We start from the raw sequence: 24,785 nt of genomic DNA, 5'->3' as shown, positions 1-24,785 counted from the left end.
CCTTCAGCATACCCATTTTCAATCTAGCATAGTTTTAAAACCCAGCTCTCAGGAACATTTTCTAATTTAAGAATCAGTATCAGCATTTAGATTAGACTTCAGCTTCTCCAAGAAAATTAATTTCAATATGCTTTATTTCAATCTTTTTATTTTCCAAATTTTTCAGCAAGAACCAGAAATACAGTCAGGCCAAGCTCAGTCACCTGGTGATCTGGTTCATCACAAAGCCAACTTTGATGGCTATGTGACTCCAGACCAGGGAGCCCTAAGGCAGATGTCTGTACGAAGGAACAGTGCTCAGGAGATACGTTTTAAGCATATATTATTTTGGAAACCAAAAAATTTGTTTATTTTCTCAGCCTTTTTCTTATCATCTGTTCATGGTTCATGTTTCCTTCCTGAGCCCCATCTTTATTCTAAGAAGCTGATACAACTGAATATGTGATAATATATTCAAGAATACAAAATAATAATTTATTTTAATTGGATTAACTTGTCCCTATGATTTTTCCTTTAAATTTTCCTCCTTCCAGGCAAGGAGCATGGTTTGCTATTGTAATCTGGGGCCAGTCATGTATTCTTTGACAGGCTGTTGTTAGCTGTGTGTAAATTTTTAAAATACATTAATCAACCCACACTGAAAATGGTAACCCACTGATAATGTTAACCCTGGATAAAGTGACAACTATCTCCTATGTAAGTTTTAATCACCTTTTCTGTACTCTGAAGACATGATTATAACCATCTCATTTACCATGAGTATGAAAAAATCAGATCTTGAAAGACCATAATTTTCATATCTAATTAGAGACAATTTTAAACTACTTATTTATCAGAGAAAGGACAGTTTTAAAGTTTTGTATAGCAGTTCTATCTTTGCCAGGTAGAATAAGAAGGGTAAGAATCCCATCATTAAGAGGGTATGGATGAAATTGTAGAGTTGAAATAAACACTTACAAAAAACCCCCCACCCTTCAAACCAACAGTTCAAGAGTCTTGTTTTAAATTAAGAAATTATAAAAGGCAATAATTATAGAAAGTAGTACTTCTCAATTCAAATTCTTAAAGAAAGCTTAATTTTGAAGAAGCCTCTTCATGGTTCTGTCTTCTTTGTGCATAACCTCTGTGACAATGTTGCCAAATGTATGCATTACTTTGAGTAAAATCAGTAATTATGTGACTCATTTAACCATAACTGTGGTAAACTGGAAAAAGTAATGTTTTTGCAAACTTGAAACCTCCTGTATCAACAAGAAACATACTGTCACAATGTTTTCCATTTGTAGCTGGAGCAGCTTGATTCTAAAGCTGCTTGCTCTAAAAGTGTCTCTTCCAGAAATACAGCAAGAACTCCAAAAATTCAGCTTATTTTCCTTGCTAGCTCTACTTCTAAATGAATACATATTTCAAGATGTAACAACTTAAAATATGTCTAGAAAGCAGTAACTTGTAGAACAAAACTCCTAATCATAACATGAGAAGCAGTAGCTTACCTTATTTTCTTCCAAAAATTTCAATTTGATCGATACGTCGTTCCGCATTTTGTCGTATTTCTCTTTATGCACTTGAAACAGTTGCTGTGATTGTTCAATCTTTGGCAGAGTGTTTGCATCGCGAGGGCCGAGATTCAGCTCTTCCAGGTCTGTTCGATAAGCATCGTATTCAATCCTGAGAAGAAAGAGGGGAAGGGGAAAAAATGAACCATCTAAGGGCAGTGCCTCAAAACTGACCTCAGATAGAAGTCCAAGTACAACAGGAGGTGAACAAAAGAGTTAAGCACAAGGGAAAAAAAACCCAACCCCCCCCCCCCCCCCCCCCCCCCCCCCCCCGCAAAAAAAAACCTGGGCAAGTTTTTTCCTCCCTCCTCCTATTTATCAAGCACATTGTACAAAACTGCCTCAACAAGCACCCTGCCTATTCCCTTCCTGTCTCAGCCACATGCTCTCAGCCCCTCTGTTTCATACAGGCTTCAGTAGTCAGAGCTTCTCCTGAGACATCTCAACCTACTGACCCAGAAAAAGCTAGCAAATATTTTTCAGGTCATTCTTCTGCAGTTGAGTCAGTTCACTGTAGAGTTTGTGTTGAGAGTAAGAGGCCCACTAGGAGCATGACACCCCCTTTAAGCAGATGTTTGAGGAACAGGTCACTTATACCAAACTCTGACCTAAAGCATTTTCAGCATGCTCCAGGCTGCTCCATATGCATTAACTGGATAGTTTCATAGCTCTTCCACAATACTTTTCTGAGAACTTGTCTGTCCTATGGAAAAATAGACTGCAAAAAGATGGTTCAGCCCCACCCAAAGCATCACTCTTCCTTCCGTACTTTTTTGTAGTTGTCAAATAATGGAACCTAGCATATCCACCTTTTTAATGGGACAAACCACACTATTTTTGGCCTTTTAAACAAGCTTTCTTACAGACATTTCTTTAAGTGGAAACAAATCAGGATTAAAAACTGGTTATAAACCACAATTTTCAGTTGATGCAACTGCTCAAAGAATTACAAACTTTTCAGAGGTAAAAGGAGTAATATTCACAGGACTCCTCCTCCTGATTCTCACTGCCACTATGAGTGAGGATTTATATGTAATTTATGGCTTAATTCCAAAAAGGAAACCATTAAACTTATAGAAAGCTGACAGAAGAGGGGAACAGATGAATGCTGAAATGTGCAACTGGGAACAGGAAAGAAGAGGCACAGAAATAAATGTGACCTATTTTCACAGTGCAAAATGATGAACTGGCCATGTCAGTGAAGAACCTTCATAATTTATCTGACTTATTAAAATGGCAAAATATTTGATTTCTTTAGTGAACAGAAAGGGAAAGCAATGAAGGTATTTCAGGAGGGAAGAACCATATATTGAAAATGACCGGCAAGAACAACCGTAGCAGATGTATTTTGCATAAATTTTCCAGGGGATACCTGGATGTATGAACCAATTCTTTTTTTTTTTTTTTTTAAACACATGCCAAAAATAAAGCAATACCTTACCTACACATTAATTCTACCTTTCATGCCTTTGAAAGTTTACCTAAATATCAAAATAGTAACTTACTATTTTGTTAAAAAATAAGCATTAGAACAGAACAATTAAAAAAGAGGGGGAAATTTAAAATTCAAGCAGTTTGCAATTCTGGACCTAAAAAACTCCCAAATATCACAAAAAAAATTATAAGTATAAACCAGATCTTCTGTCAAATTTTAAAAAATGCACTTTATTCTGGTAAGTGAAAGAAAGTCAGAATGGAATCACTCATCAGAAAGAGCTACAAGTCCCTGACAGAAAAAAGGAACCCAGATTTAGAATACTACACCACATCTAAAAGTAGCCTTCTCCAGGATAAGAAAGCCATTATTCACTTGCTGAGAAACTCCTTTATTTTCCCCTTTCTGACCAAGCCTGAAACGTCTGCATAAAAACCGAAGTGTGAATTGCAGGCATTGTTCATCAACAGAGGCACAAGATGAAATGTCTTTCAGTCGAAGAGATTATTTTACCTATTGCAATGCAGCTGGATAAAAGTGTTAATCTTCCACTGTCACGCTACTTTGAAAGTCACCTTAATCTAGCATGTGGGAAAAAACAGCTATAATTACTCCTACAGCTAACAAGTAAAATTCAGTCTACAAGGAAATATGTACAAAACATTTGAAGATCTGTGCAATCATCTACAGTTAAACAGAAACTCTCTTTAGATGAGAGCTGTGTTACAAGGTTTTTGTCTGACAGGTTAGTCACTCAAATACAAGACCTGAGCTGACAGAGACTCTGCTTCCCGAGGATCAATTCATAAGGAAAAGAGCTAGACACAGGATAGCTACCTGGCACTTTCGTACTGTTTCACAGTCAACAACGTATCCTCAATTGTTTTATTCACCAATGTATTCACACTGGCAATAAAAAAGTTAATAGCCCCAAGAAGTGTTTCTCCATTTTTAGCTAGAAGTTTCTGTGTATCTGCATTGTAGCCAAACTCCTCCTATAAACAAAGAACAGAGAAAACAAAGCTGTAGATCAATTAAAATCATAGCATTCATCAGCAACTATATAAAAAAATGCAAACACAGATGTGGCAGGTCTTTCACTTCTGTTTGGGCATGATTATGATTAAACCAATATGATTTCAATACAATATTTAGTTCACAGTTCTTATGAAATCTCTCCAACATCAGTAAAACATTGTTTATGATCTTGTTACAACACATGATGTTAAATCCTATTTTATAATGTGATTTTTCTGCACTCTGATATCTTGTACATTACTTAAAAGTAAGTGCTAGCAATCTTAACATTGTCATTCAGCAGGGTTTTAATCCAGCATCTCTCATGGTTGTCTTGGTTATATTTTAATATGAACAGAGACATCGCTACATTAAATACAGTAATGTAACTAAATTCACAAGGGCACATAGCATTAATTAGCTATCAAGTTTTATTCTTACATTCTGGAAACGAGCACTGCAAAAAACCCCAACATCTATTATCATGGTTTAATAGGCTGTAAATAATCGAGGAGCAGAGCATTATAATGAATAACAAATAAAAATTTTAATGCAGCTCATCCATAAATTTCAAAGAGACAAGGGCAAAATTATTTCCAAGGCATTTTAGTCACATTTACACATATGTTTGTCCATGTCTCCTTGTTAACATTAGAGTAAGCTGAGCAAGGCTGCAAAGATTTTCCTAATGCATGGATGCCAAATGAATCCAATTATTATATCTATGTCATCCATATAGCATCTCCATATTCTACAGATGGGAGTTCTCAGAAAAGAGTACAGTCCCTGGTTGTAATGACTATAAACCACACTTTGGTCTTTTTAGGCTTGTACACTGCCAACAACTGACTCAGAAGTGCTCTATTCTCCCAGTTCCTTTTCATCTGTCTAGAAATGAATGCCAGAGCCAAATGATATTTCATGTTAGCAAGTTCACAACAGTAAGGGTAATAGGTAATGGGCAATGGTAAAGGAAGAATCCTCTAGAAAAGAAGGTGCAGTGGAAGTGAGCAATTAAGGAGAATAAAAAAGGAAGAAAAATCAGGGCAAGTTTTTACGACCTAAGCCCTGTAAACACTGCTAAAGATCTGTCATCTTTGCTTTGTACAGCTGCTTGGGCAGCAAAAGCAGTTGGCTAAATTGCTACAGATTTTGCTGGGAAAAAAACCAAAACAAGTATTTTCCAGCTGGCTTTGCTCTAACATTGCCAGCTACACAGCTAACACGAGTGCTAGCACAGAGAAGAAATAGCAGCATGCTGGCAGAGACAACAGCAGTAGAACTGCCCCTTGCAGCAGCTTAGTCCCATCTATTCTTTCTCCTGCAGGCAAGACTGCAATTAGTTTTCCAGCTGGTCCTCTCTCTCAGATCATCCCAGACCCAAATGAAAACACTATCAGTTCAAAGGGGGAGGTAAGAAGGATGGATCTGTAGTAGCCTGCAGTACTAAGGAACATGCTAACCAACAATCATGTCCCCTCCAGTGGCTCACAGTTTCATACAAACTTTTCAGCTTTGTCCATGACCTCTGCAGATACCTCTTACGAAACACACAGGAAATCCTTTCTACACTCGGAGTTTACATTCAGTTCATACTCTATGCTCAGGTCAATTAAAATTGGGCTTCATCTGCCTATATAATTAGAGGCACATGAGCTTGGAACCAGCAGTTATCTTTGTATCCAAAAGAGAAACAGCAACCCATTCACATGAAGTAATACCTCACCAGATACCACATTAAAAATTTGTTTATTAAAAAAGAAAGAAGCATTATTTCTAAAGAAAAAGAAAAAGCATTACCTTGAGACTTGGAGGGCTTTCTAATTTTATTTAAGCTTATATATTGTCATCACATTAAACATTAAAGACTAACTGTTCAGAAATGTTACTTTTAGTCCTGCACAAGTTTTAGAGGTAAAACCTCAAAAATCCAAAAGTAGGCCTGGCTACAGATGATAATACATTACAGATTAAACAGAGGGAAAACACAAAAAGGAAAGAGACAAACACCAGGCAAGTCTCCAAGAAGCAAAGGTTAGATAACTCTTATTACAGCAGCAGAAACCTTTATTTGATTTTCATCAACAACCCCATTCAAGAATCTATATAAGAGATGAATGACAGAAACAAAGTCTAGGACCAATACAAGATGCTGAAAGAACCTGGAAGATCAGTATTCCCATTAGAAGTTACAAGCTAATCATGGGAAAAACCCCAAGATTCATTAAATGAGCATGATGCCAGATTCCATCCAAGTTTTGGAAGAAACATCCAGTTTCAGCACATACTTCACAACAATCTCCAAGATCTGCCACAAATCACATGCCCATATTTGTGTCAAGAATAAACTGATTATTAAAAGCTTCTTTTAGCAGATAATTTAATTTCTTAGCTGCTAGAAATGCTCTACATTCACAGATTTTCATCTGTCAGACTAATATTAAAAATTCCTCCACATTAGTGTAGGAGTTTCACATTTTTTCAGCTAGCAATCACTTAAAGTTCCTCTGTGCAAGCATGAACTCCACCTACTCTCTTAAAACTCAATGGGAAAAGACAATTATGAAAAGACAGATGTTTTTAAAATCACAAAGATAATTTGAGCTGTTTCAGCAGCTATGTTTCAGGGAATTATTAAACCATTTAATATTGGTTTTCCAAAGGATCAAATTGTTTTAACTTTGCAAATGCAGAACACGCAATATAGAAGCAAGCCAGCTACTATACTCTGTAAGCAACATTCAACTTGTCTCTCTTTACAGCACACAGCTCTACCACTGGCAAAAGAAAGTGCCAGTGTTACATAAACTTCTAAACCATGGAATCATAACAACCCAAATATCTGAAGATTGTCTCTCTTGCTCAGCAACTCCAGACAACATAGGAATACAGATTAGTCTTTTTAGTAGGAAAATTCTGATTAAAAAAAGACTGAGATCAAATCTCAATGCTTAAATATGCTACAGAAAAATAATTACTTCACTTGTGCACATTGAGTGTGAGTAAATGTGCCTAAATCTACTTATTCCCAGGCACATTCCCCAAAGACATCTTGTAATTGAAATGATGTAACACTCTGGAACACTTTGATGACATTTCATTAGGTGCAAAATTAATACTAAAATGCATCTTCTCTACAAAGCAAAATTGTCAGTTCTTGAGTTCAATCATCAACTAGAGGCTAACATTTAAGAAACAATAAAGAACTACAGTAATTTCAATAATTTTCTACAGTTTTAAGTGAATCACAGAAGCTTTCAACACAAAGAGTATCTAATATATTGTAAACTACAATGTTTATAAAAGTAGCTGTTAACTAGCAGACACCCTGCATGAGTAAATTAGGCTTTTCTTCATCTCTGTCACTGTATTTTTTTACCACTTAAAAGTCTTACATGAAGTTCCAATGATTTCAAACTCAGGTCAGCAAATGCATCTCCAAGTTGCCTTTGGGTATGTACCATCTGGAAGAGCTGTGTGGACAGTGTCTGTGCCAGTCTCAAGATATTTTCATATTTTTTCTTGTTGTCTCTCAATATATCTATCTGAGCTTCTAGTTCCAGGTCTACTGTTCTTGAGCCACGACCCAGTTTTTCAGAGATGATCTGACGTGTACACTGCAGAAAAAAAAATTAAATTATAAAGATTCAAGTATATTCAAGACAACACAGCATACACCCATTTTCAGCTTCAAGGGACATATAATTACACACAATTCTTTCACAACCACCCCTCCCAATATAAGTTTGCACAACAAACTGAAAAAACAACACAGTCTTTAGAAGTTTATCAGGACTCAGCAAGAACAGCTGGACAAGTCTCAACTCCTACTAAGATGAATATTCAAGTTAGCAAATCAAGAGCATAACTAATTGTTTCTCAAGTAAAAGAACACTTATCTTTTTATAGGTTTGGTGAATCTCATTAAGTTAAAAGAAGCATTTTAGCCCACTGCATTTAAGTCACTTTATAGGACCATTACTATTCTGTAAAAAATGTCTAGTTAGTAATCTTTTGGGCTTTGTCTTCCAAGTATCTGATCAGAACATCCATGTTAAATTTTCCAAAAACGTTAGTTTTGAGGGGTTTTGTCAGGGGGCAAGTAAGAAGGTAGTGGTTTTCAGCATGTTTTTTTAAAGCTGATTAGGAAACTGGGAACTCCTACTGAGAAATACGCAAAAGTATTAAAATGCACTTATTATTTATTATAAAATGGAGACAATTTACTCAGAAAGACTATTTCTTTTCTGTCATAAGTCAAACTCTTAGTAGGCTTGCAGCTCATTAACACACTGAGCAGGAAATGTGCTCTTATGCAGCTGTAGACACTCTCACCCAGCCTATGGCTGTGACAGAGCAGGCTGCTACCACATTCCACAGATCTGTGACACCTTCTCTGCCAGAGATTCGAGCCCAGCTTGGCACTGAGCCTCCCAAGATGCACACTGGGGTTTCCCTTGACTGAGACACAGGAGAAGCCATTTGCAAGGCAGATGTGCAGCAAAGCTATACAGTTTCTCTAAGGAAAGCAGAATTATTTACTGCTCTAGTAAGTTACTTGAAGTTAATCTGTGGTCCCAAGGTGTGAACAGATAAGGAACTTAGACATACAAAAAAATTACTGCTAGAAACAAAAGGTACAAGGAAATTAAGCTAGTAGTCAAGGCCACAACTACACTGAAAGGACTTAACCTAAGCACAAAGCTGCTATTTTTAATTTTACTTTTGTGAAATAATGCCCAAACTTATCTTGTAACATACTCCCCAAACACTCTAGAGCACTGGATTTCCCAGGGTTTCCCAATTAAGGACTTTAGATTAATACCATCTTTACTTGTGTCCAAAGGAGATGCATGTTCATCCTGCTAGAACTTCCATGTCCCTTCTTAATGTAATAGAGGAACACAGGAGAGACTCAAAAATGACCAAGGAGATCAAGCTGGTCATGACCCATAAGGTTTAGGTCACAAGATACAGACTATTTGGGCTACTTTGTTAGATCCAAGTAGTTGACAAGAAAAAAGCACAGCTAATCTAGGTGATGTTTGTCTGCTAAGCATCAAAAATGCAGGACATATCATAACAGAGAATACAACTTTGGTAGTAAAGACTCCACAAGAAATTGCAAAATACAGCTTAGCTCTGAGTGTGCTCAGAGCATAAATAAGCCTTTCATTAGGAACTACGGAAGTGATGGTCAAATTTTGGCTATTTTCCAAAAGAGCTGACGCAAACACACACAAACCTCCATGGAAATGCAAGAGAAAAATCTGAATCATGGAAAGCAAAATTTCTGAAAGCAAGGATAAATTACAAATAAAGGAATTATTTTCAGCCAAGGGGTATTTGCTTCATAGGTCACAGCAAAATACCTAAAAAAGCCCAGCAGTGGCAAGTGAAGAAACACCAGTAATTGGAAAGACTTACACTGTGTACTTTGTTAACTCAAATGTAGCAAAAGAAAAAGAAAATGCCCCTACCTATTTTGATTGCTCCAGTTCTAAGCAGACTAATACAAGCATACAAATTGCTCTATATACTCACTAGCAAAGAAAATTCCACGCAAATTCCATTGTGCTTTGTTCTAAGAGCATTTATAAAGGAAACTGTCATAGAAAAAACCATGCAACTCAAAAAGAAGTCTTCCAATGCAAAGCTTAAGAAAAACAACTCAGAGTAAAATTCAAAAATACAAAACCAAAATACATTTCAGAGAAATATATTTTAACTTGTATATGCCAAAGATGAAGAGAGGCATTACTGGACATGTCTCAGAAATAAATGTTTTACTAGTAGCACAGTGTTAGAGAGGTTTGTAAAACAGGTTTGCCTTTTTTCCCCCCTGAAAGTTTAAGTTGTATTAAAGACAAAAAGACAAGCTTGCTGGAATTGCTGAAAGTCAAGAAGAATCTTGACTTTCTTGGGCCTAAATGTTTTTGCTAAACTGAAAACCACTTTTTCATCCAAAGGGGAAGGCACAGGCAGAAAAAAGAACAAAAAAAGATCTTGTCACTAGACTATGGAAAGAAGGACAATTTCTCTTCATACTAACTCATGACTCCTAGGGAGCATTTGACTGGAGAATGTGAAGGGCAATGGTAGTTGCAAAGGCATTTACAGATGGGAATGACTTCAGAACATACCAATAATTTAGATTTCTCTACCCCTGATACTGATACCGTGGTATAGGAACTACTTATGTCAGATTCCTAAAGAACTTCCTAACGGCAAATTTCATCACTAACTCCCCTTGTAGATTAATGTCTGGTACATTGATACCAGGGATTTTAAATTCAGCGGGATTCAAGTGCTGACATTTACTCCTGTCCTTTATTTCTACATCTTCAAACCTCTGAACAGTTAGCTATTATGAGAGAAGGAGGACACTTCTAGCCATGATCTTCCTGATGGGAACCAAAGCAAGCCTGTATGTTGACAAATTTAAATACTGTCCTTAAGCATATTAAATATGCTTTTTGTACGAAGCCTATGACACAAATGTATGGCAGCTCCAAGTACAGTTGCACAATACTCTATCAACTCAAAATGAATTTGCAAGTTCTCTGAATGATCTTATACCTCAAAAAAAGAGTGAACAGCAAGTCAATATGGAACTCTAGAAAGATCATAACTGACCCATCTCCTTAGGCACATTTGGGAATAGATAAAAGCAAACATGTTGTTTTCTAAAAATGCTCGTCTTTGTTTGCTATGTCATTACTGGTGTGATTCTGGATTTCAGCAAGGGGGAGGCTTAAGCCATAAAAGAAAACTAAAAATCTGAACTTTGCAGACACTACAGCCGAAGAAATAATGTTCTAAACAAAGATCCAAGATCCCATTTCCCAACATTTTGCGCTAATCCTCTGGCTGCTGTTTCATGTCAGCAAGTTTGAGACATTGTGGGTTTCTGTGGGTTTGTTTTCTAAATCAAGGTACCAAAAATGCAGAATAAGGTCAAGTCCTGTCCTATTTAGTTGAGGTATAGGAGATTTGATCTCAAGAGGCAATGTTTTAAAGAGACAAGAGAATTTTAAAGAACAGCTTCAGCCGAACAGCATGTATTCTGATTGCACGACAGCGGACCCCAAAGTAGCTGACAGACAAAATCACACAATGGGTCAGGTTGGAAAGGACCACAGTGAGTGGGTACCCTGGTTCAACATCTCTGCTCAAGTAAGTTCATCCCAGAGCTCATTGCACAGGATTGTATCCAGAAGGTTTTTGAGTATCTCAAAAATACTGAGTGAGGGAGACTCCATAACCTCTCTGGGCAACCTGTTACAGTGCTCGGTCACCTGCACAGTAAAGTTCTTCCTCATGTTCAGGTAGAACTTCCTGTGCATCAGGTTCTGCCCACTGCCTCTTGTCCTGCTGCTTGGCACCACTGGGAAGAATCCGGATCCATCCTCTTGACAGTCTCCCCTGAGTTACTTTTTAGGTATTCATGAGGTCCCCTCTAAGTCATCTCTTCTCCAAGCTGAACAGGCCCAGCTTCCTCAACCTTTCCTCCTATGAAAGCTGCTCCAGTCCCTTCACCATCTTTGCTGCTCTCCACTGGACCAGCTGCAGGAGCTCCATGTTTCTCTTGTCCTGAGTAGCCTAGGACTGGCCACAGTACTCCAGATGTGCCTCACCAGGGCTGAATAGTGGGGCAGGATCATCTCCCTCAACCTGCTGGCAACGTTCCTCCTAAGGACACCATTGGACTGCAACTTCTGTAGTTGCTACAATATTTAAATGACAAGAAAAGTAGCATATCTAAAAGCCATTAAATAAGACATTAACAAAAAAAAAAAAAAAAAAAAAAAGAAATCTAACAAAAAGAAATCTAATCTTTCTGATTCTAACAGAAAGACACCATAAGCATCTACTAGGGATATAATGTCTCCACCCCTGCTTCTCATCCTCACTGAACAGGACGTTCTTTTCTGGACTGAAAGAACACCAGAGGGGTTCAGACTTTCCTTGCCACAGACTCTTAATTTCTTCATGGTTTGGTGTAGACCTCACTGATGCACCAGCCCACAACTCTATTATTAAAGCTGTAGGCATAACAAGAAACTATTTTTCAAAACTGGTCTTTCTTTAAACTTTTGACAGGAATGCATTCCCTGAGAATTGTTCCTTACCTTATAGCTTTTTAATGAGCATCATTTCTAGCAAACTGGCATAATTTAAGCACCTTTTTTATTATTCTGACATTACTCTTTTAATTTCATCAAATCTTAACTGATCATGAAGTAGAAACATATAAAACACACACAAATTGAAGCAACTGTTACCACACTAAGAAAAAACAATCAGGCAAGATGAAACAAAACCATCAGAATAGCAATTAACAAGTTTTCAACTTCTAGATACCCCTGATTTTTTCACATCAACTAAAATCTTATTTTATCAGTAGTCAACTCAAAAAGAGCAAAAAATATTTAATTCCAAGCTTTGGTGTTGAAATCTCTACATTCGGAATAACAAAGGGAACACTAGAAATGGAACATTCTTTACCTTGCTAAATCAGTAATACCTATTAAAGATTTTCCACATTGCACCAGGGATTTAACAAAGAATGTTACACTTGGAAGAAAACTAAGCCTTTCCTATACATTCTTGCTTATGCTCACTGCCACAGTAGCTTGCTTTCATACAGCTCTATTCCTATCTAGTAGCAAACTCCCTTATAGAATACATACATACACGCACACATAGCTGCATACCTTGTAAGTGTTTAGGCTCCACTTTCTCACCAATTCCAGTTTCTCCATTGCTGGATTCTTTACTTCATCTGCTAACACAACAGGTCCACTCTTCTGCTGGGCTCTGCCCCCTGTGTCAGACACAAAGCAAATCTTCAAGGCCTTGGGTCAGGGCTTTTTGTTTGTTTTAAGGGATTATTAGCATGTATGGAAGATTTGTGCAATTGCACATCCAAAAGCAGAGCAAGGTGACAGCAGGAACTTAAGATGAATAAGAGATTTTTTAAATCAGTTCCAGAAAGAAAGACTTACTTCAAAACTGATATAAAATGTATATATATCTCACTATTTCATGAATAGGCTGAATTAAGCATACTGAAAGCTTAAAACAGCTTTTGAGACATGTTTATTCTTATTATTTTTGAGACATTTATATCTATGTTTAAAACTCCAACACTCTTTGAACACTCTTTTGCATTTAACCAATCTAAAAGTCTGTTTACAACCTTAAGTCCATTAAACAACAATTACTGGCATACTGTTTTCATAAAGTACAGTTTTTTAATGTTCTCTGATGAAAGTCATTCTTTCCAGAAGATGTATTCATCCAATACTTAATTATTTCAGTTTTATTAGCTCATTGTATTAGGAACAATTAATTCTACAAACCAGCCAAGAGATTTAAAGCAACTAATTAAAATACCTAAAGTAAATCACCACACACAAACTGCCGTTACTCAGCATTTTCAAGCTAGTATGGGATATCATGTGGATTCCATGTTTCAATTTTGCAAAATTCCTAGTGTCCTAAATATTAAAAACTGATAAGTATCGCCACTTTTTAAGCAACATTTTTATTTATCATGTCCACATTCATTTTAATTGCTCATGACTCTGATCCCTACTGCTACTTACAGTCACCTTAGTCTTGCCAAGTTATTTATGCAAGCAAGAGTTTGGAAAAAAGTCTATATAGATGCCTCAAGATATTCCTTTAGCACCAAGTTCTGCTGTGTTCCTTACATCTTCAACATGCTTTGCAAACATTAAGTAATTAACCCTCTCAACACCCTTATGAGGTAACTGAGTTAAGTTTTCTCCTTTTATGCAGGAGGAAGCAGAACTAAGATGTTAAGTAATTTGCCCACAGGCACAAGATGAGTCAAGTGGCAAAGCTGAGTTGGGGTGTTGTGAATTCCTAATGGCTGCCCCCACAGTCTATTGGAATATAGGATCATTTAGGCAAAAAATACTAAAAGTTTCAGCTTCAACCTAAAGAAAATATTCTGATCACTCCTATTTTACCTACTGTTAGTTATCATTAATATTAGTTAAAATTTTAATTTTACAGAGTATAAGCAGCTTAGAGAGAGGAAAGCAGAGGTTAATTTGTAAATTGTTGAAGTCAGAAGTGAGAGCCACCAAAATCCCACGGAAATTTTATTTCCCACTAATAGTACATCAAATAATTAGAAACATGGAAGGGTTAGTACAGTCTCAGCAGAGACAAGGGCGTTATCCATTTAGTGCTTTAATACCTGTGGGAATAATTAAATCACAACCTTGTCCAGCCAGTCTGCTAGCTGCTGTACTGCTAGGAGATATAACAGATGATTTGGGTGATGCTGAGGAACCTGAAAACGGGACAGTTAACAATGAAAATACATCATCTTCTCTTTGAAGTGAATGTGCACTCTCAAAGAGACACATTTTCAAAACAAAGAAACATTTGCTTCAGCAACTATAGAAGTATTCACAGAAAAGTTGTTGGAATTTCTGATGGAAATGTTTTTTTTAAGAGGTGCATCTCTCCATGTGAACTACTCCAAGTTTTCTTGATTTAATCTTTTTCTCTAGGTCATAATGACCATTCTTTTTTTCTGTAAGAACAATCAAAATACAACTGAAGGGCTCATCAGTAAAGCACAGACCATAAACAGAAAATTCCATGGAAGACTGTTATATAACCATCCACAGCTGAAACACTCTTTTGCAAGTCTAGGTAGAACTCACTCTACACTGTCACTGAATGGTACTTAAAGCATTAAAAGGTGAAGTCAGCCCTGAAATCTCTGCCAGTTTCAGATACACTTTACAGACATCGGCTCTTCAGTCTGCGTAAACATGCAGCAATTAGTTATCCTGAAGATCATACAAGTTATTAGCCATGAAAGTGTGTAAGCTCATTCCCAAATGAAAGATTTTACAGCACTTTTTTTTTCTCTTAAAAACAAACAAACAAAAAACCAAAAAAAATCCCCAAACCAAAACAAAAAGCAACCAACTTTACATGACCTGCACTGTGTGTGTTCTCTAAGCTGTTTTAGGATTATGTTCATTAGTCTTTTCAGAACTTTGCCACTCTTTTGTAACAGATAAATCTGAAGCAGTATCCTTATGGAATTTTCAGGATTTAAAAAAGAAGTAAGCTTTTCCTCTGTAATGATGAATGACCACCATACTGGGGAGGAACTTTATTTGCTTTTGCTGAGAAATTCCAATATACGTCAGGGCTAACAGTGTGATGAGGGGAAAGAAAATTAAACCTGAACTTTGCAGTTTCGACAAAATTTAGTTATCAGTAACATCAAAAACATCACTCAAAGTAATTGGATCAACAATCAGCTTTAAAACATTCCACAGAGCACTGCTAACATGGGGTAAATAAAACCAGTGATTTGGATCCAACTGCAGAGAAAAGATTAGACAAAGACATCTCACTTGCTGTATCCTTCTCTAGATATACATTGCATAAGAGCTGCAACTGAATTCATCCAGGCATAGAAGTCTGACTGCAAGATCTTGCCTGAATCATTTCAGCAAGCGAGCCAAGACAAGCAGTTAAAAAAATCCTTATCATTTGACAGAGTATTAACACAGCCTTATGCATGCTTCATCATTCAATATCCCACAAATCCTAAAAGCCCTTCCCCTCCAGAACTGTCTACTTTGCATTCAAAAGTGAAGCCCTAATAAGGACATTCAAACAGAAGAGAGAATTTTTAGAAATAAGGCAATCATTCAACTTTTGTCCATGGTTTCAAAGGAAGCCTCAGCTTTTACCACTTCTCTCTCTCTGATTTTGTTAGAACATCAGGAAAAATCCCAAGAAAATACCCTTGGAGAAAATCTGTGATACCCAAAGTGTCCAAAGCTCATAATTTGTGTACAGAAATTTCCACAGAACATTTGCATTTCAAACACATTACTGTAGCTTGAAACATCTTCAGACACTTTTTCCTTACAGGCTAATACACTTAACAGCTGCAACAGTTATCCTTGTAATAGAATACAAAAAAGCAGGAATGGTGAGCAGTTTGCCATCTGCTCCAGTTTTTAGCTAGATATTTTGCTATTTTCAAAGGCATAAAGAAACACAGCATTCACTTTGTAATATATGTAAAGTACAACATGCAAATCAACTGTTTTCATAAGCAAAGAATTTAACCAAACAGGAAATGAAGCAAAATGTAAATTAAATTTATGACTACAAAGAGCTTATTTTCATAGCTGCACAACTGAGATACTTCAAATCTTTCAAATTCAGAAACTGTCAAAGGTACATAATTCATTGAATACCATTTGCCCATACAATATCATGGTTTTCTTTGCTTTTAGACAGGAAATAGTGACATTATTGGCTTGTCTATCACTTTGCATTTCTCATTGTTTAATATCACTTGGATTCTCTAAGGCATACATTAATACTCCAAGAAGAATCCCACTTTTTAACCTACTATCAGTAAGTGAGGTGTTTATGACAAATAAATAACTCTTCAGTTACACTTCAAATCAGAACAGTAACCTGCAAAATCTGAAGAAAACTTCAACACAATGTAATAGTAAAATGCTTCAGCCTGACACCTGTTCAAGGTGGCCAAGGCCTTCCCTTTCCATATGTGCAGGCCAACTTAACACTAAGTAGTTTCCTCCAGTCCCTTGACAGATAGTACAAGTGTAGCATGTATTCTCTTATTTTCACAACCCAGCTACAAGAGAAGATAAACTGGTTGTCACTAATGCAGATCTCAAATGTGTACATTCATCCAAACTGCTCAAAGCAGCTACAGAACATTGTATTTCTGACCATGTAAGAATATGCCTAAAGATTTTAAATTGAGAAATTAAAAAAAAGCACTTACCTTTATTTGGAAACTGCCCTGCCTCAACAACTCCCTCTTTGGCACCATCAAAGCCATGAGATGTTATTTTGGTTTCAGAAAGTCCAAGTCCAACTGGTAATGAACATTTCAAGTCCTGGAAAATATATGAATAAAAGTAGAAAGTTAAAAACAAAACAAAAAACACCTGGGATTTAAGTTACTCTAAACTATTATAATAGTTTCAGTAGCTTTCAGACAAGCAATTCTGCCTTTAGCCTAGAAAGGCCTTGCTGGTGTCACTGCTTCCTACTGGTATGCAGAAATACAACATAAATGAATGAGAAACACTGTAAGTATAGCCTGAGTATTTATTCTAGATATTTCTGTTATATTGATGACCAAGTAGAAAGCCATGACTTACAAAAGCAGTTACAAAAAATGTGGCCAGAAGCATCATGATATATGGTCTGAAGTTGGTCCAAGCAACCATGTCAGTTTAATAAAGTATCCAGTTAAAAACTGACAGGGGGGCAGAATGATATAAGATTATCAAGCAGAAAACACCTTACAAACCAAAAATATGGAAGCAACTATCATAATGCTGAAGATTAAAAAAAATCACTAAGCAAGGAATAGCCTTAAAATTCATAGCATCCTTATTTCTTACAAATAGCACATTAAATCTTTTCAGTATTTTACATAGAAGTGACATCCAGAAAGACATCACTTAAACAGCTTCCTTCTGAGCACCTATTCTGCATCATAAGTGCTCAGAGCACAAAGCTACCACTTACTTTTGCTTGCTTTTGAAAGTACTTAATTTAAAATTGCCTGAGATCACTTTGTTTAACTTCTGAGGGCTTGATCAACTATTCTAACCAGCTCTCAAGTAATCAAAGTCTTCACTGAAACCCAGCATAGGCCTAAGAAAGACTCCACACACCACAGCTCACACACCATCCCGCTGCCCATTTTCGCTGTCTTATCTACCTCTGCAAAAAGCTCCCCACAGGTTTCCTGGACTGTATTGCCAGTGATGTAACTGAAGTTTAAGCCTCTTGTGTTATGGAATTAGACACAGTACTTTACAAAAGTTCAGGTTTTAAAGCAATTGAAAAAATTAAGTAAAAAGTGAGTGAAAAAGTACCATGAAAGTGAAAGCAAAAAGGTAAAATACAGTTACAAAAAATAAAAGCATCAAGAAATCAGAAAAATGTCAGTGTCTGGAGTCAGGGACTATTTTGCATTCCCTCTGCTTCCATACAGGGGTAAAAAAGGGGTAAAATATTAAGGACCACAGGAGAAAAGCTATACATAACTTTAAGACATCTGTCTCTAGACACAGGTAGTAACTATTTATGATCCATGCAATGTTTCTGATTACAAAGAAATCACAACCTTTAAAATCTAATCCATGTTTGACCTATAACTGTAGTCACTCAATCCACAAACCAGAAGCAAGGCAGTGCATAAGAATGATACTGATACTGCCTAGAGGCACAGATTGTCAAGAAGTAGTTTTGGATCACATTGCCCCAAATTTACTTAGATGTCTTCAGTTCAGGACAAACCCCTGGGAAGAAGAAAAAAGGAAGAACTACAAACATATTAATTCCAGCAAATTAATTTTTCCATGTGAATTCCAGAAATTTCGCCAACATCAAAAACCCAGCATGTTACTGCAAAGAGTAAACAGTTCCTTATGTGATCAGGCTATAATAGATCATGCCATATTTGTGCACCTGAAGCATCATACAAAAAAAAAAAAGGAAAAAGAAACAGCATGAAAAACAAATAGTAGTCACATGCAGAACCTGATCTCCTAAATTAAGCAAGTCAGAACTTCAGACACATACTGTTGTCAGTCTTAACAACCGACTTAACATTGGTGCTTCCATTTAAGTACTTGCAGTTGGTGGTATGCTGGAAAGCCTTTGCTTCAACTTAGTTTAGCTAATAGAGGCCATTTAACTCAAAATGTAGCAAGTCACTAGAAGCTGACAAAGTAGAAAGACTTGAAAAAGGACAACCAGATTGCAGAGAAGATGCACTGATTTCAAAAAAAGGACGTGGCATGAATTATTTTTTTTCCTGAAGGCACCCTGGCGTGTTGTGTAGTTTTCAGAAATATCTAAACCTGAAGCCAAACAACTGTAGACATCCAACCTGCTTAAGCACGTTCACAATAGGAATCTAAGCAATCATCTGTATTTAAGGTTAAAATGCAGAAAACATCTGCTTTGTAAAGACAAAAGTTTGTATCTAAACCTAAGCAACCGCACTACTTCCATACACTCAATGTAATTCTAATCTGAAGTTAAAGACAAGCTGAAAAAACTACAGAATTAAAGAAATCAAAATACTACAATGCATCCATCTCTTAAACAAAAACCTGGTATTTGGAATATGAAAATTGTGCATATATATACCAGACTCTTTTACATGAATCTATATACATATATATATATGTGTATACAAACACATATTTGTTCAAAGAGATCTACTTTTTTCCCCTTGTCAAAAAGGCAAAGTTCAATTTAAAGAAAGGCAAAGTTCAATTCAAACCCCTTTTTAAACACCTATAAACCAAAAGTTCAAATATATCTTTGTGAAGAATGATATCCTTACATATGAATTTAAAAGAAAATTTTACTATTTGTTGATTTACACATGACCAGAATTGAGAAAAAGTCAGTGATTATCAAAACAATACCTTTTCATTGTTTACAAACTTGCAAGTTACTGTTCAGGGGAGACACAGTGCAGCATGTAAACTAAAAGTTTTAATGCCATTCTTGTAACTGATTGTGCTTGCTATTTTTTTTCTTTACACAAGCGTAGATAAATAAAAAAGCTACCAAAACTCTGTAAACAAACCGACAAAACAGTTTATCCCTTCAATAACTTACAAAAGGGATAATTTAGAAACACTGCACAAAATGTCACACTTAAGGGAAGGTATGAGTGTACTTAATGTTTGAATGGTAAAAAGGCAACATAAATAGTTTTTGTTTTTGTTCCCATTAAATGTAAGTTTGGCTCTTACAAGATAGGAAGTGAGGACAGACTCCCCTACTACCCTATGGTGATTATATATTGATAAAGTATTGCTCTTCCAGCTAAGTTTAAGATTTCCCCTCTTCTTTGTAAAAGGTAAATTCAAGTCTTTAGAATTGATCAAGATTTATTGATACATGGCAAGCCCACAAATCTATTATGGGATCACCATCAACAAAAAAGAAATAGTAAAAAGCTTAATTAATAATTTTCATTTGTATGATGCTGAAACCATGTTCATGCAATTACCACTAAGCAGAAGCATTTTAATTTTCTAAGTTCACTGAGACCCAGAGTTAGAGGTATAAAAAAACCCACAACTCAGAAGATTCCCAAGCTAAAAGGTTGCACTACCTACTCCATTCTCAGACATTTAGCAAGCAGCAAAAGCATGAAATATAGCTAAACAGAATAAGTGCACTAGCTTAATTAGGTCTAGTCAAGACAGTCCAAACCTATATGTCATAGAACATTTAAGCCACTTCAACTATTTGTTAAAATCCCATTTTAATGACTTCAAATCACTGTATTAAACTAAATATATTTTAGTCAGGTTAGCCTTATTTACACAACTCTATTATACAGATAATAAAGTTGTTTGATGAACCAGTATGGATTTTTGACATATTAGTCCTGTTGAGACAGCAGACGCGGCAAAGAAGTCATTCAGAATGCATGTTCATGAAGGAATGTTGGCTGAATTACCAGACTATTTCTAAAATTATACTTCCCAATCACGCTACCCATAATAATCTAAAATGAAGAGGGGAAAGACAAGAACTGTATTGTTTCTCCAACAGTAGAAACCAACCCAGCCAAAACTTAATTTATAGAAACTTACTTAACTAAGGAGCAACTAAGGAAACAACACTGGAATAATTTTTTAGTTATACCACTCCATTAGTAATACATCACTAAGCATTGACTTCTGCTTAGTACCAACAGCAGGTTTGACAGATAGTTTTACTTGCCTTTAATACCTTGAATTAAGGCATTCTTAAAACCTCACACCAATGGCTAGTTCAACAGTGGAACAACTAATATTAGACCAATCATATGCTTGCTTGTTTTTAATGGTGGATGACATTTAAAATAAAACTACTCAAGCTGACTTCAGGAAAAATTTACAGCATTTCTTTCTGATCGTAAAGTTCACAGTTTAAAGTGTGATTACAAGCGCTATGGAACAAAAGGTTATGCAGATAGACATAATGCCTATCCAGTAAGATACATGGGCTCTGAACCTTAACTTCTTATCAAAATCACGTGCAAGTAGAGCTCCTCTTGCCCCATTACATCACTCAGTTCCTATTTTCCATTAATTGAGACACTAGATCCTCACATCAGTATAAATTCAACACAAATAAATGGGAGGAGACCTGTAGGCTTTAATCTTTAATGAAGTGGCAAATAACAGACTCACACATTTCTTCTATTCTCCAATGCACTGCTCTTCAACAAGACCTTTTCTACTACATCCTTCTGATTTACCTAATGTCATACAACAATCCAGTTTTAGTTTCCCTCCCACTCTCATCATTAACACGCATATTTTTGGTTTTTCAGACTGTATGAAGAACATGGGACTTTTTATCTCCTCAAACCAGTTTTATAGAACTGACACAGTTCTAGAAATATATTTTAAATCAGTTCTACATTAATTAAACTAAAATTACCCTAAGTAAAAATTTAACCATGTCAGTCAACATAGCAAAACCTAAGAGATTAACTCAGATATTGCAGGCAGAATGTGAATGACAAGGCTAGCATTTTTTTCAGAAGGCAAAAAACAAAAGAGAATTGACCTTATCTATTTGTACAGCGTAGCCATAAATTTACAGAACAAGATCGTGAACACATGCAGATTCACAGATTCATCAGATCCCAGACCTTATTTCGTAATTCTAGTAAGACAAATTGAAGACTCACAACAAAGTTCATTATCTTTTTGCATCCTGAAGTTTACTACTGGTTTTATATGCATGTTTAACTATAGTTTTGTTCCCATGAAAGTACAGTAAGAACCATGAGGAGAGGCAGTATCAAAAATTAAATGAAACAAATTCATGCTCAAACCGACAAGAATATCATGCAATACTTTAAACATAACAAATCACTTATAGCTGCTTGAATATCTTTACAGGCAGATCAAACTGTTTTCTGAAAAATTCAGTTTATTCCTATGCAGCTCTCACACTATATGGCATGTTCTTGTATATAGGAATAACAGCAATAATATACTTCCCTCACTCCTTCCTACTGTCCTCAGCTCCCAATACCCTCAGTCACACTAAAACACCACTATGCTAATCACATCATTCCAACAGCATGGAAGAAAACTGGACTCTGGAAGTCAGGGATAAGTGAAGTAAAACAAGTGAATAATATAAACTAGCCAGACTTCATGTACCTTGGGCTTTCTTATACAAAGTAAAAACTTTTGATTAAGAAATGCTGAAACATTCTGTCTAACAAATACTCAAACATTAGCAAACAGTTCCATACATCAAGTTCTTAAAGCCCAAGTGAGATCCAACAGAGTTTGGGGAGTTAAAAACCACTATGCTTTTCTGTACTGAAAGAATGTTAGACATTTGATCCAGTGACGACTGAAGCTACAGCTTTTTTCAGTAAAAGAGTTTCCATCCTTCATATGGGCAGGACAAAACTTGTCTGAATTCCACAGGCATGTCTTATTAGAGAATTAGAATGTAGCAGCATATTTCTGACTGAGATTTTACAGTTAGGAAAACACTGAAGTTACCTTTTAAATATGCCTTATACCAAGAAGATGCACCAATTAGTGCTATGTCACATTCCCACAAAAGTGGAACTAGCATACTTCCTTCTGAAGTGACATTATGACAATCTATGCTGTCTGATGTTCTGCAAAACTAATGACATCTTTCTTTAAAGAAGGAGCAACCCTACTTGTCATTTCCAGGTAAATAAATTTGCTCTGCACTGCCTCACAAAATGAAATACTTCTCATGCTTGAATGCATATTAATACTGCATTTGGTGAAACACAAATGTGCATTTTCATGCCTGAGCAGCTTATGGAGGTCTCATGGAAGTGCCAAACAGAACACGACTCTAGAGGGAAGTGCAGTTTTGTGATTAAAGAATTCTAAAGAAAAGGTTGTACAAATACCTCTTCACTCAAAAACATGCAAAAAGCTGCTCAAGTCTTGGTGGCAAAATAGCTGCAGAAGGCTAAAAAATACAGAACAAGTAGTATTTGGTTCTTTACATTTGAATTGTACAGCATCTAGATGACTATTTCCCTCATCATACAAATAAGGAAGCAGGAAATTAAAATAACTTTGTTCCCCAACTTCCCAAGAAGGTGCAATCAAAATCAGCACGCTGGAGTGCTCTAAACTCTACTGTGGTCACATGCTCTTACTGAGCACTGTGGTAACAGTACAAATTAGAGTGGTCAGGGTTTCTTGCCCCTTTCTTAAATGACTTCATGAAAACCAGTACTTGGCTTATCATTTTCATAAATTGTAGGAAAAAAGACCCCAAAAATTTTGTGGTGCAATGCATATTGCTTTAGGTTAAAGCAAAAAAATTACCTGGCAAGGAAAGAAAGAGAAAGCATGGCATAAGCATTAGAAATAACAAACATGAAGCAAGATGAATAGAAGCTAAGTATTAGAATTTGAGACTAACAGATTAGTAAACAGACCTAGATGTTAATTCCAAGAAGTTTATTTTCTTTGTTTTGTTCATAAGAAGCCTTGATTATCACATATTCTGACTTCAGGTCACACATGCAGGTGTGAACTTGTACAAGACAGTTCAAAAAAATAATTGAAGTGCACTTCTTCATTGATCTCAGAATAAGTACTGCGAAAATAATTTCAGCAAGTTCAAATATGCTTTCAGAGTACAGGTTTTCTTGCAAATTGACCAAAGATTTGACCCATTTTTGTCAAAGTAGAAGTTTCAAAATATAGTTGACTCCAAGCCAGCAGAACAATTAGCATGCAGGAAAAATCGACTCCAAATTTCACATATGGCCATAGACAAAAACCACCTTAAAATTCCAGCTTTACATTTTGCCTGAGTAGGGGCCCTAACGCAGTCACCAAGAATGCAAGTTCCATTTGCTGTACATAAGTGTTGCACGCACTGCACTGCAGAAGAATCACTATGTAAGGAAATGCTAACTTAGACAGCAGTCAAGTCACAGCAGCAGCAATATCACCAAGCTTTAAATACTCATTCCGTTTCCCTGCTGTGAGGTGAACCCAAAATCCTTACCACTTCAAGATACATTTCCCAAGCTGGTCTCCCTAAACATACATTTTCATAGAAATGTAGCTTTAACTTTATTTCATTAAACACTCTACTAATTTACATTACGTCACTGGTAGATCTTAGTTGAACAACAAACCTTATGAAGGTTCCCCCCTCCAATCAGCATTTTAGTAAAACAGAATAAAATGTTGAAGTTCTGCTGAGTATTTCTTTTAAAAATAATTCTGCACTGCAAGTCGATATGGAACTGTTAAAACTTAAGAGCTTTTCTTAAAACCTAAGCTTCAGCAGATATCAAATAAACGTGGACAATTCCAAACGAAAATCCGAATAAAAGGGGTGCGACCCCAAATTCCACAGGCTGTGCCCCAGCGCCCTCTGCTGGACGCCCGGGTGCGAACAAAACTGATCGTTCACTTGCACCGAGCGGGGGGGAAGAGCTCAGCTTCTGCCACCACGAACGTGCCTTTTACACAAAAAAATATCATTGCAATAGGCAACCGCACCGTGTTAGGTCAACTCTTACAATTATCTATGAGCTTCAAAGGCGTTTTTTAGTAAACCTCCAGAAAACTACAAGTGACGACTGCTACGCATTGAATTGTAACTTCAGCATTTTTGATAATGGTACCATAATAGACAGCAAAGAAAAT

At 36.3% G+C, this 24,785-nt stretch overlaps 1 protein-coding gene across 9 annotated transcripts in view; it reads right to left on the bottom strand.

The window, feature by feature from the left end:
* The window catches only part of ARFIP1 (ADP ribosylation factor interacting protein 1), a 40,623-nt gene that overhangs the window by 7,474 nt on the left and 8,364 nt on the right, over positions 1–24,785 (bottom strand). For 6 of the 9 annotated variants that reach the window (XM_030239104.2, XM_030239106.2, XM_018926714.3 and 3 more), the window contains 6 exons: positions 16,847–16,961; positions 14,243–14,338; positions 12,726–12,835; positions 7,404–7,625; positions 3,829–3,986; positions 1,494–1,668 (listed from right to left, as the gene is read on the bottom strand). In XM_030239104.2, coding sequence (XP_030094964.1) covers positions 1,494–1,668; positions 3,829–3,986; positions 7,404–7,625; positions 12,726–12,835; positions 14,243–14,338; positions 16,847–16,961 — 876 coding nt within the window. The remainder of the gene's footprint in view (positions 1–1,493; positions 1,669–3,828; positions 3,987–7,403; positions 7,626–12,725; positions 12,836–14,242; positions 14,339–16,846; positions 16,962–24,785) is intronic. The other 3 variants (XM_030239107.2, XM_050973649.1, XM_030239105.2) reach the window with 2 other exon arrangements.

The sequence above is a fragment of the Serinus canaria genome, chromosome 4, assembly GCF_022539315.1.
Source record: "Serinus canaria isolate serCan28SL12 chromosome 4, serCan2020, whole genome shotgun sequence".
NCBI lineage: Eukaryota > Metazoa > Chordata > Aves > Passeriformes > Fringillidae > Serinus > Serinus canaria.
This window is presented reverse-complemented; position numbering and strand designations above follow the sequence as displayed.